Source organism: Antechinus flavipes, chromosome 3 (genome assembly GCF_016432865.1).
Source record: "Antechinus flavipes isolate AdamAnt ecotype Samford, QLD, Australia chromosome 3, AdamAnt_v2, whole genome shotgun sequence".
NCBI lineage: Eukaryota > Metazoa > Chordata > Mammalia > Dasyuromorphia > Dasyuridae > Antechinus > Antechinus flavipes.
The window spans coordinates 551,867,185-551,884,439 of record NC_067400.1 but is presented as its reverse complement, the minus strand read 5'-3'; the positions used below and the strand labels follow the sequence as shown (position 1 = coordinate 551,884,439).

The 17,255-nt window shown below is 34.6% G+C and overlaps 1 protein-coding gene across 3 annotated transcripts in view; it reads left to right on the top strand.

Annotated features, from left to right (window-relative positions):
• Nucleotides 1–15,982, top strand: part of CCNA1 (cyclin A1) — a 31,355-nt gene extending 15,373 nt beyond the window's left edge. For 2 of the 3 annotated variants that reach the window (XM_051987431.1, XM_051987430.1), the window contains exons 3-9: nucleotides 7,230–7,482; nucleotides 7,667–7,791; nucleotides 8,520–8,743; nucleotides 10,971–11,175; nucleotides 12,894–13,007; nucleotides 14,347–14,480; nucleotides 15,728–15,982. In XM_051987431.1, coding sequence (XP_051843391.1) covers nucleotides 7,230–7,482; nucleotides 7,667–7,791; nucleotides 8,520–8,743; nucleotides 10,971–11,175; nucleotides 12,894–13,007; nucleotides 14,347–14,480; nucleotides 15,728–15,779 — 1,107 coding nt within the window. In that variant the 3' untranslated portion in view covers nucleotides 15,780–15,982. The remainder of the gene's footprint in view (nucleotides 1–7,229; nucleotides 7,483–7,666; nucleotides 7,792–8,519; nucleotides 8,744–10,970; nucleotides 11,176–12,893; nucleotides 13,008–14,346; nucleotides 14,481–15,727) is intronic. The other variant, XM_051987432.1, reaches the window with a different exon arrangement.
• Nucleotides 15,983–17,255: the final 1,273 nt, after the last annotated feature.

The following is a 17,255-nucleotide window of genomic DNA, read 5'->3' as shown; positions in this document are numbered from 1 at the left end:
GAAGCACTTCCACTTAGTTTCTTTGGGCTATCCTCATAGCATGATCTTGAGTCTTCTTAGTATCCTAGTTGCCTTCTATCTTGGAAGCTCTCCATCTTGCCATGTGATTAAAAAAACTGGAAAATATTCCAATTGTAGTTTGATCCTTATAGATTACAGTGGAATTATCACGTTCTTTCTTCTGGATACTATTTACTAAAGATTACTTTAGTTTTTATGAGTATCTTGTCATCCTTATTACAATTGAGCACCCAGAGATCATATTCTCATAAACTTTAACTTAGCCGCACTTCACCCTGTCTTGTAGTTGAGTAGTCTATATTTTGTACTTAAGTGTAGGACTTGATTTTATCATTGTAAAATTTTCTTTTAATAGATTTTGTTGTAGAGGTCCTTTTGGTTTCTGACCATTTGTTATCCAAAGTATTAATGGTTCTCCAGTATCATATGATCTTCAGATTTGGTAATTATACCATTTGCATCTTCATCCAAATTACTTACACAGGGTTAGGGATAGAGGTCATTCTTTGTATTTGCTCAGTCAACGAGTTTCAAATCGTTTAAGATGCATTTTTCCAACTTCTCTGCAAAGATAGCATGAATGACTGACAGGCATTTTGCTGAAATATATGCTGAAATATATTTTGCTGAAATATATGCTGAAATATATATATATATATATATATATATATATATATATATATATATATATATATATATATATATATATATATATAGCAGTACTCACCCTTATCTACATTTTAGTAGTAATCCTGTCAAAAGGAAATTGAAATTAATCTGGCATTACCTGTTTGAAGCATTCAGTGATCACCACTCCCTTTTTAAGTGCTCACAAATTACCCTTTACCAAAATATACTAAATATGTGTCATTTTTTTTCAACATGGGAAACTTAGTCTAAACTAAGTTGTTCTAAACTTAATATGTCCTGGAATTTTGTCATCAAATTGGTTTTCCTTGCCAACTGATAGTTTAAAGTTTTAAGGGTATATGTTAACTTTGGGAAATGACAATTTTTAAAAATGATTCCCAAGTTTCTTCCTCAAAGGGACCCCATCTTTTTAATAACATATTCTTTCAATGATGTATATGCCTTTCTGCCATTGGTCACTACCAAGATTTCTAATGAGTGAGAAAATCAAGGATTACCCGAAAGGCTGTAGAGAACCATACAATAAGAGCAAAAGCTCTTCAAACAGTTATTCAAGAGAGGCAATACAAAGAATGACCTTTATTGAAAATTGGTCTAAAACTGCTTCCCAGTTCTGGGACACCACCATCCTACTGTTAAGTTAAGAAAACTTAAGTTTTTCATATCACATTCACTTTTTAACATATTTCTTCTATGAATGATTCTTCTGGAATGAATTGTCAGGACCTCTTGGCATGGAAGTCCTTGAGATGTGATTTGAACTATAACATTTGTGAAATCATCCTCTAACTTGAAAACCTCTAGTAAAGGAAAAACCACAAATTGCTGAGGTGCAATGAATTCCATTTCTTAGTTTTATTTATTAGGAGGTTTTTTTCTTTTGGTTTTACTCTTTGCAGATCATTGATAATATTACGGGTATTTCCTTCATTACTGGCCTCCATATGGACACTATTTGTCCCAACAATAACCATCTCCACTGGGGGTCGATTTCATGTCATTTCTTTTTAGAAATTTATCATAAGGAGATAAGTGTTGAGAACTTTGGAGAGATTTAATTCAATATCATGGGAATACCAATGGAGCAGATGGGCCATCTCTTTTATCCCTCACTATCACCATATGACTACTCCATCTTAATTTTTTGTTCATAAGTTTCTTTAACTTGCCACTCTTTTATTGCTACTCTTGAATAATTGTTTGAATTATGTAGCATTTTGCTCTTATTGTATGGTTCTCTACAGCTTTTTGGGTAATCCTTGATTCTCTCACTCATTAGAAATCTTGGTAGTGACTAACAGCACATAGGCATATACATCACTGAAATAATGTTGTTATTAAAAAGATGGGTCCCTTTTCAGGAAGAAGCTTGGGAGTCATTTAAAAAATTGTCATTTCCCAAAGTTAATCCAGTGTCCCTTGTTCTTTCTGCTTAATTCTGGACCTTGTTCACAATCCATTTGCAATAATATCTAACCACAATATATTTAATTTATGATGAGTATTATAGATGATAGGCATCCATCTATATGGATGAGAGACATTTTTCATATAATTGTTTTTTCCTGTGTGGATATATTTAAGTGCTTACCATTCCCAATTCAGGAGGTTCTACAATGTTCTAGAACTTGATGCAAATAATAATGAAATGTCATATGTAAAGAGGAGCATTTGGAGATCTTCACCATCTCTTGAAAATTCCTCAAAGTTTAGATTGTTCTGGGGACTTCCATGTTTTATGCTTCACTTTTGAGCAAAGTTCTTTGTAATACCTTTCAAGGAATCTTTTATGGTTTTTTTACTTGCATAGGACACACCTCATTGGAGAGAAATCTTTTTAATAGTTATGAAACTCATGGGATTTTATTGTCTGTCTTTCAGTCAGTTATGTGATAGTAAAAATGTGGTCTTTTATTGACTGTCATGTGGAATTTGGCCTGTTATTAATATTTCCAAAGATGCCTTTGATACATATGTAAATCATTCTTCTTAAAAACTTAATGAAGATGAATATATATGGGCTGATAGTTAATAACATTCTATTAGCAGAAGTGGGGCTGGTAATGAGGTTATTTTTGCTCATGGTTGTGAAATCTTATTGAGATACCTCGAATTGATTCCTCACCTTAAATTATCATCTCCAAGATCGACCCCGACTATCTAAATAACATAGTGTAATCCATCTGTTTTTCTCATCTTTACTTTTTTCATTGTAGGGATTTCACTGGATTGATGCTGAAAAGAATTATTTAAAAACAACAAATTTCACAGATTTTTTTCCTTCTTTTTTTTTTTTATCTATCTCCCTTCTGGTTTCATCCTTAGCCTCTTTTGGGATAGTTTAGTCGAATTTCTTATCAAATTGTATTTAAATTTCCCTTCCTCTGTTTTTTTTTTTTTTTTTTTTTGTGAGGCAATATTATATATAGAATTAGTATAATTTTTCCATAAGATTTTATAAACAAGGTTTATATTATAAACTAATTTTGTCATTATTTGTAGCACCTTTCTTCTTGGTGAGCAGATCAAATGTTTGTTGAAGTAAGGTGGACTCTTGAATCTTTAAAGCAGTCAGTTCATATCAATTAAATATATATGACATAGAAATATTAATATCAATGTTAATTTTTCGCTATTCATTTTCATTCCCCATTCAATAATTAGTTTAAATAAGTCAAATTTGTGTGGATTTTATTTGTGTATTATATATTTTCCTCATTTTTATTCTTTTGGCTAGAATTGAATCGCTTCCTATTCAAAATTCCATCAATTTCATTTTTTATGTAATGATTCCCTTGTATAATATCTTCTGATTCTTTTCTTTTGAAAATACACAGAGATGTGAGACTTATATAGAGTTTGGCCTCTTTCATCCCATGCTCTTTTTCCAACAGATTTAATTTTATTCTTTCTTCTGTCTCCTTTTACATCGATCATACCAAAGTATATGCTGATTTGATTTGGAGTCTGAGTTCTTTGTAGTTTTTCACTTTATTCAATTATGTAGATGTTTCTATTTTTCATAATATTTTTGTAAATAATTATCTCAAGCACTGCAGTAAGAGATTACCAAATATCTCATGAAGTGATGTTTTTAACCTTTAGAGGACTATAAATCCTCCTTTGCCAATACGTTTTATTTCTTTGTGAGAAGAATCTTTGAGCCATCTTTCCATTTGTCTGCATCTAATTTTTGTGTCTCCAGGATTTGTTTATAGAAACATCAAGATTCATATATCTCAGCTCCTGGAGGATCTCACTTTGATTATATTAACCCAAAGCTAATGTATTAACAGCTAAGTTAATATTTAAGATCAATCTAAAGCTATGATGTTTAGCATTGCTAAACATCATCTTATGCCTTCTGCCATACTGCTACTTTTGGCTACACAAATGGCAAATAGACTTTTTGTGGACTTTTCTTTTACAATATTCAGCCTTTTAGTCATGAGTTTCTTTGCTTTTTGCCAGGCTTGTCTTTGGAAAGTAGTTTTGCTGAGATTATATTTTATTTATATTAAGCATAAGATAGCTAGGTGATACAAGAAGATAGAGAACTGGACTTGGAGTTAGGAATACCCGAGTTAAAATGTGGCCTGAGACACTTAGTAGCTGTGTGATAGTAGTCCAGTCACTAAACCATAGTCGGTTTCAGTTTCCCTATATATAAAATTGGATAATTCCACCTATCTTTTAGGGTTATAGTGAGGCTCAAATGAAATATTTATAAAATGTCTTGCAAATCTTAAAGCACTATATAAATACTATCTTCTACTGTTTCTTCTCTCCATGTTTCATTAAAATTTTCATCTATTTGTTCCTTGAAAGCCTAAACAAATAAAAAAAGGTAATTTCTTTATGTATTGACCCTTCAGAACCTTGAAAGTATCATATTCTTTTGAGTCTTCTCTAGTGATTTTTCTAAAGGTCAGACCATATAAACATTGTATTCAGTAAACTGCAGAGATTTCCAGTTAATCTCTAGGACAAAATATAAACTTTGATTTGGAATTTAAAGTCAACCTCATTTTGTTTTTCTAGTCATTTTTAATGTATTACTCTTTACCCCAGCCAAAATAACATTAATGCTGTTCCTATCTTTGTGCTTTTGTATTTACCTGGTCTTCAAGCCTGGAATGTTGTCCCTCTTCACCTCTTCTTTTCAGAATTTCTTTCTCCCTCCTCCCTCCCTCCCTCCCCTTTTCCTCCTTCTCCCCTTCTTCCTTCCTCCCTTCCTGCTTCCCTTCCTCTCTTCCTCCCTTCCTGCTTCCCTTCCTCCCTTCCTGCTTCCCTTCCTCCCATCCTGTTTTCCTTCCTCCCTCCCTATTTTCCTCCCTCCCTCCCTGCTTCCCTTCTTGCCTGCCCCCTCCCTTTTGTCCCCCCATCTCCCCCGCTCTTTCCCTGCCCTCTTCCTCTTCCCTTCCCCATCCTTTCCCGTATGCTTTCCTTCCTCTCTTCCTGCTTCCCTGCCTCCCTCTCAACCTCCCAGCTTCTCTTCTTCTTTTGTCCCACCCTCCCTCTCTTCTTTCTCCCTCTCTCCTTCTCTCGCTACCTCCCCCTTCCTCTCCCTTTCTCTCCCTTCCTCTTTTTCTCCCTCTCTCCTTTCCTCCCTATCTCTTTCTCTTCTTCCTCTCTCCTTTTCTCCTTTCCTCCCACCTTCCTTCCTTCTTCCCTTCTTCCTTCCTTCTTTCCATCTTACTTTTTTTTCCTTCCTATATAATTATCTTTTCCTGTTATAGGGCAAGCTCTCTGAGGTCAGGAGCTGTTCTACTTTTGTCTTTTTTTTTTTTTTTAATGCCCATCATGGCACCAGATGAGTAGTAGACACTTAATAAATGTCTCTTGATTCAACATGTTTCTTTGACTAAATCTTATATAGCATGAATGCTGGTTGCCCTTTTAGATGTTCTTTAGTTTATTAATGTCCTTCTGAAATGTGATGCCCACAGCTGATTCCAATACTTCAGATATGGTCTGAGGTTAGAGTATAGCCAGGGATATTTTCTCCTTCATCCTGGACATTATCCTCTCTTATTATATTTTAAGTTTGCTTTGTTTTCTTGGCTCCCATCTCATAATTGACTTATTGAAGTTACAATGCACTAAACCTCCTGGATAATTTTCATAGGAATTATTATGTAATCATGCCTCTTAGAATTCTTTTGCCCCATTCATCCTTACTCAATATTATTCACTATGCCTTTCTTTCCTTAGTTTTCAGAATTCCTGAAATGAGTTATTGTCTTAATATACTAACCCTTTTTATACCTCTTCATACTCATCCCAATCATGAATTCACTTTAACCAAGTCTCAGCTGAAACCTGTGAAATGGATTCTCTTTCTGTTAGCATTTTTGGTTCTCCTTGTTTATTATTCATACTTTATGCATTTGTGTATAGACATCTAAAATTTTGTTAGTTCTGTTCTTGGAGAGCTTACATTCTATTAAGTCTGATTCTCAATGTTACAGAGCTAATGTTAGTGCCCAGATATAAACTAGGGCATTTTGATTTCAGGATCAGGGTTCTCTTTTCTACAATGTGCTATTGATAGAATTTTCTTTATCCATGATGTGATTTAGTCAGTGCTGTTTAGATTGATTAAAAACTGGTCAAAGCCCATGTTTACTGAGACTTAACTATTTAGTAATTTTACTCATATGAGAAATTGTTATGTAGCAAAATGTGAATTTTAGCTTAAATTGAAAAATTCTTCTGATTCCTAGAAAACAGAATATTGCTATGCTGAATGATAAGCTGTGGTAATGATGGAATTAATCAGACTGTACCCAAAGTTTTGGCCTTTGATAATGACTATTTAGTGTCTACTTCTGTATTTTCCCATCCCTAAGGGAAAGTTTAGACTAGTCTGCCTGGAATGATTCATTTTGGGTAAAGGAAACTATTCTACCTTCTTTATTGGATTCTTTTTATATCTCTCACTTAAAGTTAGAGAACAACACAGCTAGGATGCTGTCCATGAGGAAAATGATACATGGAATTCTTTCAGTCATCTTTGCAGAAAGTTGTTTGTTATCTATTAATTTTCAGAGCCTCCTGGAAATTTATCCTGGTTTGTCTCTCCCCCTCCAATGAAAGGGGTTTGTTTGACCCTATGAAGTGCTTTACTGCTGAGTCACTTAGAGAAGGGTGTAGAACAAGGTAGGGAAGAGACCTAGTGTTTTTTTTTTTTTTTCTCCTTTTATTATCTCTTTCTAAATCTCAATTTTCTTGACTTTAGGAGCAGAGGACATAGTATGAACTTTCACACACTCAGATCCCTAGGCATTATTTTGCTTTTGTATTATATAAGAAGCAAGTATGGAAGACTTTATTTGCTGAATGAAACTTTCCAGAAATAGTTGTCACTGACACTGTGCTTTTTAATCTACTTTATCTAGTTTTTGAGGCATTTTTATAGCAACAACAATTGCCTCTCTCATTTAATTTACAAAGCAAAACTCAGAAATGCTATCTTTATGAAGTCCTCTACCAAGATAGCTTGTAGTGGTTTATTTCTTACCTTAAAAGAAGGTAACACTTTTGTTTTTTCTTAGGGAATCACAACCATCAGGTGCTTCTCTGGATCAGAAAATGTCTTCCCTCCAGCTGGAAAGAAACTAATCTCTAACTGTATGGTCCATGTGCCAGCCAAACAAGGCTTTGATATCTATGTAGATGAACCAGAGCATGGGGAAACATGTAGCTGTAGCTGCACTGTTAGAGAAGAAATTGCATATGAAGATGTGTATGAAGTAGATACCAGCACCCTGAAATCAGATCTCCACTTCCTCTTGGATTTTAGCACAGGTAATTTTTCTTGCCTTGAGTTCAGGTACCTTGTTTTAATGATGTCTTTGACATTTTAAGCTCTCAATCTAGTTACATCAAATACAAAGAAGAAATGGCTCTCTTGTGACTTCTAACTGGGGAGGATTGGTAGAGGCTACCATTTTGTCAATGACTTATCTGACTGAATTTTGAACCCGTGCAGTTTCTCCTATGTTGGTGGATACATCTCTGCAATCACAGTTTGAGGATCATTTAGATATTGGTACAGATGTAATAAATGTGACTGAATATGCTGAAGAAATTCATCAATACCTTAGAGAAGCTGAAGTGAGTTGCACTTCTTTTCTTTTTCTCAGCAACCCCAGATCCTTGATGTTGAAATAATTGTCAGTAGTTGGTTATGACCACCACTAGTTTCCTAGCATTAGTCAATGGTTGTGTTAGTAGTGACGGAATGATGGTATTTATGAAAATGGTGGATGGGACAAGAAGGGGTTCTTCATTTGGACCTGGAACTATGTACTTTGAAGCTTGAATCTTTAGTAACATACAGTGTAATGCCTGGGCATGGAGACAGAAGATCTGGGTTTGAATCTCATGGCTGATAGTTACTAGCTGTGTGACCTTGAGAAATATTTAATAGTTATGAATTTTAGTCTTGAGATTTAACTCCTAAATTGTAGATGTGGAGGGAATTCCCACACCAATGAAATCAGAGGTCTTGCCACATGCTGTAGGAAACAGCCATGAGATCAGTTTCTCTTTCCTACTTCCTTTTAAATTTTGTTACATTTAGGGAGTAGGAATGGTTCAGATAATTCCATTCCATGTGCACTTCCTCTCTCTCACTCCAACTTAAAACAGTAAGGATTTTTTTTTTTGGAGGTACGATAATGACAGAACAAATCTAATTTTTAATCTTTTGCCTTCTTAACCCATTTCAGGTTCTTTGTTTTTGTTCTAAACTAAACAACCCACAGCTCCTTCGTTGTGGTCTTATGCCTTCTCTCATCTAGCACATTCTGAATTAATATCAAACCTCTATCAAAAAACAGATGAAATACAGACCAAAGGCCCACTACATGCGGAAGCAGCCTGATATCACAGAAGGAATGCGTACCATTTTAGTGGATTGGCTGGTAGAGGTGGGGGAAGAATACAAACTTCGAGCTGAAACTCTGTACCTGGCTGTCAATTTCTTGGACAGGTTTCTTTCGTGCATGTCTGTTCTCAGAGGGAAATTGCAGCTTGTAGGAACAGCAGCCATTCTGTTGGCTTCGTAAGTATTCTCTCAAACTTGAGTGATAGTGACATTTCTAAAGTGTCAAAATTCTTATTTTCTTTTTTTGAAGAGATAGCTGTTGTCAGTCATTAAGTTAGTTGGTAATTAAGAAAGGTTCTCATCTTCTGCAGGAAAGGATCCTCTTTTGTGGGATTACGTTTAGAGGTTTTTTTTTTTAATTAGTGCACTGATTTAATATGCTTTTGATCTAAACAAGGTAGCTATTTATAATAAAAAGTGGACATGTAATTTGGCTAATGATGAATTTAGTTTTATGATGTCCAAATGAATGGGTCATAGATAGACACAGCAGCTTAATGGTTTGATTATAATGGATAATAACATTTTTCCCCCTGAAGCCATTGGGGTTAAGTGACTTAATCCCAGGGTCACACAGTCAGGAAATGGTAAGTGTCTGAGATCAAATTTGAACTCAGGTCTTCTTGACTTTAGGGCTGGTGCTCTATCCACTACGCCCATGGGTAATAACTTTGAACAAGTGTTTTCTCTAGGCTTTTAAAAGTCAATACAAAGTTACTTATTTCTAACAAATAAAATAGTGTGGCAAGATATTGCTGGGTTCTGGTCTTTTTTGCTATTGAATGGCAATTTAACTTTCAGTTTCCATTTACTTTTTTTTTTTTAATGGGCAAGTACGTTTGAAACCCGAATGGCATTGTATAAAGAACCCAGGAATTATCTATTTATTTAAATGTGTGTGTGTGTAAGTATATTTCTATTTTTAATTTTATTTTTAATGGTATTTTATTTTTCCAATTATATGTAAAGATAGTTTTCAACATTCACCTTCAAAAACCCTTGTGTTCCAGATTTCTTTCTCTTTCTTCCCCTCCCCAAGGCAACAAGCAATTTGTTGATATAGGTTAATTGTGTGAAATTCATGTAAACTTACTTTTATATTCATCATGCTGAGCAAAAAAAGAATTGGATCAAAAAGGGAAAAAGCACAAGAAAGGGGGAAGAAAACACAAGCAAACAAACAACAAAAGAGTGAAAATACTATGCCTTGATCCACATTCAGTCTTCATAGTTCTCTCTCTGGATATGGATGGCATTTTACATCACAGGTTTATTGGAATTGCTTTGAATCACCTCACTGTTGAAGAGAGCCAAGCCATCACAGTTGATCATCACATAATCTTGTTATTGTGTAGAATGAAGAACACAGGATTTATAATGTGGCATAGAGTAGAATTCCAGTTTAGTTCTTTATTTGGCTTATATACAAAGGCACAATGTGCTTAACCTTTAAATTATTCATTTATAAAATGGGAGTATGTTTGTACTACCTATTTTCTAGGATTTTTTAAATTTTAGATTTACTTATTGTACATTTCTAAAGAATCAACTTTATATGAGGAAGAAAAGGAAGTACTTCTAGAATTTTTGTGAAGAAAGTGCTTTGTAAATTGTATAATACCAAATAAGTGCTCCATTTTAATTCTAAGTCAGGGATAAAAAATCTCAAAGCAATATCACAAAGATCTATGTCAGATGGAATGAAGGATTTAAGCATAGCAGTGTATATATCTTTTTTTTTTTTTGGCTATGTCCAAATCACTTTTATTGTTCAATTACAGGAAATCTGATCATCAAATCTACACTCTCTGGTCTTTGGGAATGTAAGCTCTTTGAGTGCAAGGATTGTTTTATTTTTGTTTTTCTAGTCCTAGCACATGGGACAATATCTTTACATATTAGACACTTGTTAAGTTGAACTAAAGTTGAATTGAATTAATCATAATTTTCCTATAACATAATTTTTTGGGAGAATTTCAGGGAATTAATCATTTAATTTTTAACTTACCAAGCAGAAACTTTGTTCAAGGGCTGAGAATTAAACCCTAAGAATTGGAAAAGGGGCTATTTGGTCTACCTAAGTATATTTTCACAATGTCAAACTTTTTAGCATTAAAATATCCTTACCTCTATCCTATGCAATTCAAAAAGATACAATGTAAAGAAAGTCAGATGCTGAAGGGCTTGTTATAAACAGAATACTAGCCTAGATAGTGGTGATTTAAAAAAAAAAAAAGATACAAATAAAACCTGAAGGAATTTATAGACTCTTAAGAGATTTATTGCTAAGGCCTTGCTAAAAGATGAGGATTTGTAGAGAACAGAAAAGGCTATAGAAAGGGAGCAAAACCAGGAGATTTTATTTCTAAAGTATTATCTTTTTGAAACTCTTTACTCTTCTCAGGAAATATGAAGAGATTTATCCACCAGAGGTTGATGAATTTGTCTACATAACGGATGACACTTACACAAAACGACAACTTTTAAGAATGGAACATCTGCTCTTGAAAGTGTTAGCTTTTGACTTGACAGTGCCCACTACCAATCAATTTCTTCTTCAGTACTTACAGAAGCAAGGAGTCTGTCTAAGAACTGAGAACCTGGCCAAGGTATGCCAGGCAACTGCTGAACATCAGGGAAGTCATAAGTAGTTTTTTTTTAGGCATTTCTAAGTTTTGCTCAGAGTTTCTCATTTCCTTTTCATGGGTTTGGGGTTTAGATATACTTTCTAACCCTGCTTTTTTCTAGTATGGTTAAATGGAAAGCTGCCTCTGCTTCAGTTTTCTTATCTATAAAATGAGGCTAATAATTATATCTATCTTGCAAGTTTGTGAAGATCAAATGAGACAATAATCCTAAAGCACTTAGCTCAAAATAACCAGCATATAAATGCATATTTTCTTCCCCTTCCCCTTTTCCCTGCTTTGCAATTTAGAATCAATTAACAGAATCAGAGTAATTAGAATGGATTCTTTTTTATTTGCATTTCAGTAGTATTTTATTTTTCCAAATATCTGTAAAAATAGTTTTCAACATTCAGTTTTGTAAGACTTTGTGTTCTAATTTTCTCCCTCCCTGCCTTACCCCCTCCCTTCCCAAGACAGCAAGCAATCTGAATTAGTTAAATATGTGCAATTCTTTTAAACATATTTCCATATTAGTCATGTTGTGAAAGAAAAATCATAAAAAGGAAAAGGCATGAGAAAGAAAAAGCAAATCAAAAAAAGGTGAAAATAGTATGCTTTGATCCACATTTAATTTCCATCATTCTCTCTTCTGTGAATGTGATTGTCATTTTCCATCCTAAGTCTATTGGAATTGCCTTGAATCACTGCATTCTTGAGAAGAACCAAGTCCTTCACAGTTAATCTTGTTATTGTATATAATGTTCTCCTGATTATACTCACTTCACTTAGCATCAGTTCATTTAAATCTTTCCAGGCTTTTCTAAAATCAAGCTGTTCATCATTTTGTATAGAACAATAATGTTCTATTCCATTCATATACCATAACTTATTCAGTCATTCTTCAGTTGTTGAGCATCAATAAATCTCTGCTTCAAGGATTGGAATCACAGTGATGAGCATTTATTTTTAAGGATTTGCTTTGTGCCAGGGACTATACAAAATGTTGATGATAACAAAGAAAATAATGAGTCCGAGGCCTCCAGGAACTTGCATTCTTTTGGGGAGCTAAGGGAAGTATATCTTCTCATATTCTATGTAGGATTTAGATGGCAAAGCCTAACAATCACAATTATTTGCTGTTTTTAATGTTGCCCCAACATCTTAAATGAGGTCATATGTTTTATGTTAAATGAGGTCCATATATATATGGACAATAGCATATGTTTTATGTTAAATGAGATCCATATATATATGGACAATAGCTATATTAAAATCCAGCTTGTTTTCTAACTGTGGTTTAGGGAGTTTTATTGTGTGTATTATCTATGTAGTTATAGTTGTACTGATAACTCCAGAGCTACTGCTACTAGATTGAAATAGTAGTCTATGATAGTTTGATTTTGCCCATGTTGTTTTTCACATTAGTATCTTTATCAGTGTGGTGACCTATTTTGACTTCATACTGATCTACATGACATCATATCTGGCCATCAGTTTAATCACTGTTAGGTTGGTGGAGGACAGAGGAGATTTTCAGAGCTGAGTTATCCCTATAGTAAGATATAATACTTCTTGGGTTGATACATCTTAGTCATGGGCCACTAAAAACTTAGTACCAACAATGCAAATGTCATAATAAGAAACCAATTACACATTTGTTCATTAATATTTAACAGTTTTTGATGGAAATTTGTGTTTAGTATGTTGCAGAACTGAGCCTCCTTGAAGCGGACCCATTCTTGAAATACGTTCCTTCACTTATTGCTGCAGCTGCTTATTGTCTGGCAAACTATACTGTGAACCGGCACTTCTGGGTAAGAAATAACATTTCTAGATCAGGGGATCCTAATCCTTTTTGTATTATGAACTGCTCTGGTACTTTGGGAAAGTGTTGAACCTCTTTTAGAATAAGGTTTTTAAATGCTTAGAACTAAATATATAGGATTGTAAAGGAAACCAATTTTTATTAAAATAAAGATATTATCTTTTTTTTTCCCCATCCAAGTTTACAGACTCCCCATTCCCCTCTGAAATCTGTCCATGGAACCCTGGAAGGGTAGTCTGAGGATCCCAAATTAATAACTACTGTTTCAATGCAATTTAAAGTGCAATTAGATACTTTACCTCTCTGGGTCTTCATGCATGCACACATGTGCTTGCATATACATGTTAAATACATGCCAGTATTCACATGTGTATATGTATGAATGAATACATGCATGTTAGAGACTTTTTAGACTCTCTTCTAAGTCAGGAATGGCCTCATCTTAAGTACTCGAGCATTGTAATCATAACCAAAATAAAGGGTGAGAAGAGAGGTAGGAGGCAAGAGAAGAAATAGTTAATTTGGAATGCTTTTGTTTTCATTATATCTGGGCTGGTCCATAGCAATCACTTCTTCCCTTTCTTGGGTGTCTGGCATATAGATGAATAAAGCTTTTATTAAGTGTTTACTATCTTGAGTGTTTATATGCCCACTTCTAGTGATTAGTTCTAGGACAGTGAGCAATGCATGCCAGTCTGTAGCTTACAAAATTTATTTTCTCCTTTCTCCAAAGAGGGCTTTCCTCCTTTTCCATGAATATGTTGGTTCAGTAAAAATATCTATTTTCCATATCCTAGGTTGTTGCCTGATTGAGTCAAATCATGTGAACTCAGTTAAAGTGCCTCTCTCATACATATTTTTCCACTTATTTTTGGATTATATTTCTGGTCAGAATCAGGCAAAGCATAGTAATTCTTTTCATTCTTCTTTTAAAAATATCATTACGAGCCAGGTACTTTTTAAAGTGTTCTGCTTTAGCAGGACTTAGAATCCTCTAATAAATGTGTTTGTAGGTGAAGTATCCTACTTTATGGGAAATTTGCCTCTTCCATCAAGTCAGATAGTCAGTAGTAGAAGCTAGTAAAATGGATTCGCTTTTCCTTGTCAAGTATGAAAACACAAGAAAATTTAATTCTAGAATAATTTCCTCATTCTTATATTATCAGTCTTGTAAATGGGAAGGATTGTGTTTTGTGTTACTATATACACAAAGACATTCAATAGCAACAATAAACACAAACCATCATAGTCATCAGAATCATCTGTAGATTTCTCATCTTATTTTTAAAATTGTGAAGCAAGTTTCTTTTTTCTTCCTCCCTGATTAGCCAGAAACCCTGGCTGCCTTCACTGGGTATTCATTAAGTGAAATAGTGCCTTGTCTGAGTGAGCTGCACAGAGCATGCCTTGATATCCCCCATCGACCTCAACAAGCAATTAGGGAAAAGTATAAGGCATCAAAGTAAGTTTCTAAAACTTCCTTGTGTCTTGAATCACTTTCAATAAAAGCTTGAATATGTGTCATATCAGCATCAGAGTCAGAAGTAGCATAATCTCTCTACGGCCATTATCATAGACATTAAACTTTTTAAACTAAGGCAATTTGACTGGAGAGGACCCACTTAACTCCTAAAGCTAGATAGAAAATGGGATTGTTTTTATATGTGTATGCATTTGGGGATGACCTGTCAGATTAAATTGTGATTTTGACTTTGAGGTGAATGGGTTCTGTTCTATTTACCTGTTTTTATATTCCTTGTTTGTTTCCTGGTGGGGAGAGGTGTGGTTAGCTACCTAGTTGAGTGATGGCACCAGACTGGGTGGAGCACCATGAGCTTGCTATACCATCAAGAGGCTCCCCGATTGGCTGAGAGTGAACCTGGGATTGGAAGAATGAACCAGTGATCTTGGTTTAGACAGCTCAAGTAGGCAATCCCCAATTTGGCTAAGGTGTGTTCAGAAGGGAAAGTTTAAGGCCACCAGGGCCAGTGAGAATTCAAATGGGCAGGATAAGCCTGAGGGAATGTTTTACTATTGAATACCCTGAAATTTAGGGTAACCTAATTAAGTGAAAGTATAAATTTATTACACACACTTCTAATTACCTTACCCTATTGAATTTTTGAATCTGTATGCATCCCTTTCCTTTGTTAATAAACCTTAGAAAATATCCTCTTGTGCTTCAGAGTGAAGAGAAAGAAAATAGGGGAAGGGGGTGGGACCCAGTAACAGTGGTAGCCACAGAAAGGGGCAAAATAGCTAGAAATAACTAGAGTCCAGTTGCAGCTGATCTCTGAACTCAGATTGAAACTGGCACCTGAAGTAGAGAGGTCTAGGAGCCTTAGTGACTCCAGTTGGACTTTACAAATCAGGGAAGTTAAGTAAAGGGTGTATGAAGTAACATCTCTAGGGTTGAAGATAAGATATGCTGGGCTAAATTTAGAGGAGGAAGCTGACTTCAAGTCAGTAAAGCCCAAGGCCTGGGCTTGTTTTTCTTTTTTATTTCTTTCCTTTTTTTTTATTTTGGAGGGGGGTTGATGGCAGGGAGGGGGAGGACCATTTTTAAATTATTGTAAACTGACTGAGATATGGCTTAAATGTGCCAATACTTGCTACATATACTCTTCTCTGGTTTAAGCTGCCGAATAAATTTTGTGAACTGTAATCTTTAGCCCATGATTACAAATTGATTTTATGGTCTCGTTGCAGGTACCTGCATGTCTCCCTTATGGAACCACCTGCAATTCTTCCTCTGAAATAAAATTCCAGAAATAAAGCATTTAATCTCAAGATCAACAGCGTTGATCTTTATATTTTTATAGGGCACTGCAGGTCAGGTCAGCAAGTGTTGCTAAACATAGCTGACACTTTTTAAAGATGTAAATGTATTAAAGGTCGTTGTGACTTTAAGTAGCTTGTAATATAAACTAATTTTTTAAATAAAAAAAACTTGCCTCATAATAATTGTCAAGCTTCACTTATTTACTATTATTAGTCTATTACTTTATTTTGGTTAAGAGTTAAAGTTATGAAATTTTTAAAAAGTCTGTGGAGCAAGATATTGGGTCTGGAGAGACCGAGGATCACCATGTTGGTTGAGGGTCTGTGCAGGTAACTAATTTCCTTTTCTGAGAACTGAACAGAAAGGGAAAGTGGTAAGTAAGCCCAGGTGGGCAGGTGAAAGGAAGACTTGTAAACCAAGCCTTACAACTCTTCTGAAGAAATTCAGAAGCAAAAAAAATGAGGCAGGATTGTCAAGCCCAGGACTTTTAGCATTATACCATGTTCCCTTTTTAGGGAAATGTCTGTTGAATCAAATTTCTTCTCATGCCCATTAAAATCATAATGATGGGAAGTGAAATCAAGATGGCAAGAGTATAATTAATTATTGAGCTCATTCAATACATGCCCTCTATATAATTAGGAAATGCACCAGGTTGAATTCTTACTGGAAAAAAAGAAGGAATAGTCATACTAAGTCATCTTTCTAGATCATAGCAGCTTAGGAAGAGAGGCATGTGGACACTGGGGCAGAAATTGGCCAAGAGTGCAGAGGTTATAACTAGAGGCAGAATTCTAGTTTCCAAGGGCTGTGAGTGAATATAAGGATAGGAAGGACCAAGCCACAAAGAGATCCCAGAGGATTCCTGAACCAGCAATGAGTACAGGAACAGGTATGGGCTGGAACACTCATTGTTTAATTTGGGGTCATGATTCAGGGGAGAGACAATTGGGCATGCAACAAAAAGTCAGGAAAACAACAATTTCCCGAATAAACACCAAAAATTGGAGGAGATATGGACAAAACTCAAAAAACAAAGTAAAACACTGAACTAATAAAACTAGCAGGTGGTTTTTAACCAATATCAAAAACATAAAAGGTGAATTCACAATCAATGAAATGAAAACAGGAGGTATTTTGCCCAACTATGTATCAATAAAACTGGTAATCTATTTGAAACAGATGAATATTTACTAAAATTATTCACAAAAATTATGGAGCAGGAAAGACAATATTTAAATGTCCTTATCTTAGAAAAAGTAATTGAACCATCCTTAAATGAGTTTCCCAAAAGGAAAAAAAAATTCCAGATCCAAATGAATTCACAGGCAAATTTTACTAAATATTTATAAAATAATTCTATATTATATAAATTGTTTGGAAAAAATCAGTAAAGGAGTCCTACCAAATTCCTTCCATAACACAAAAAAGGTATTGTTATCTAAATCAGCAAAA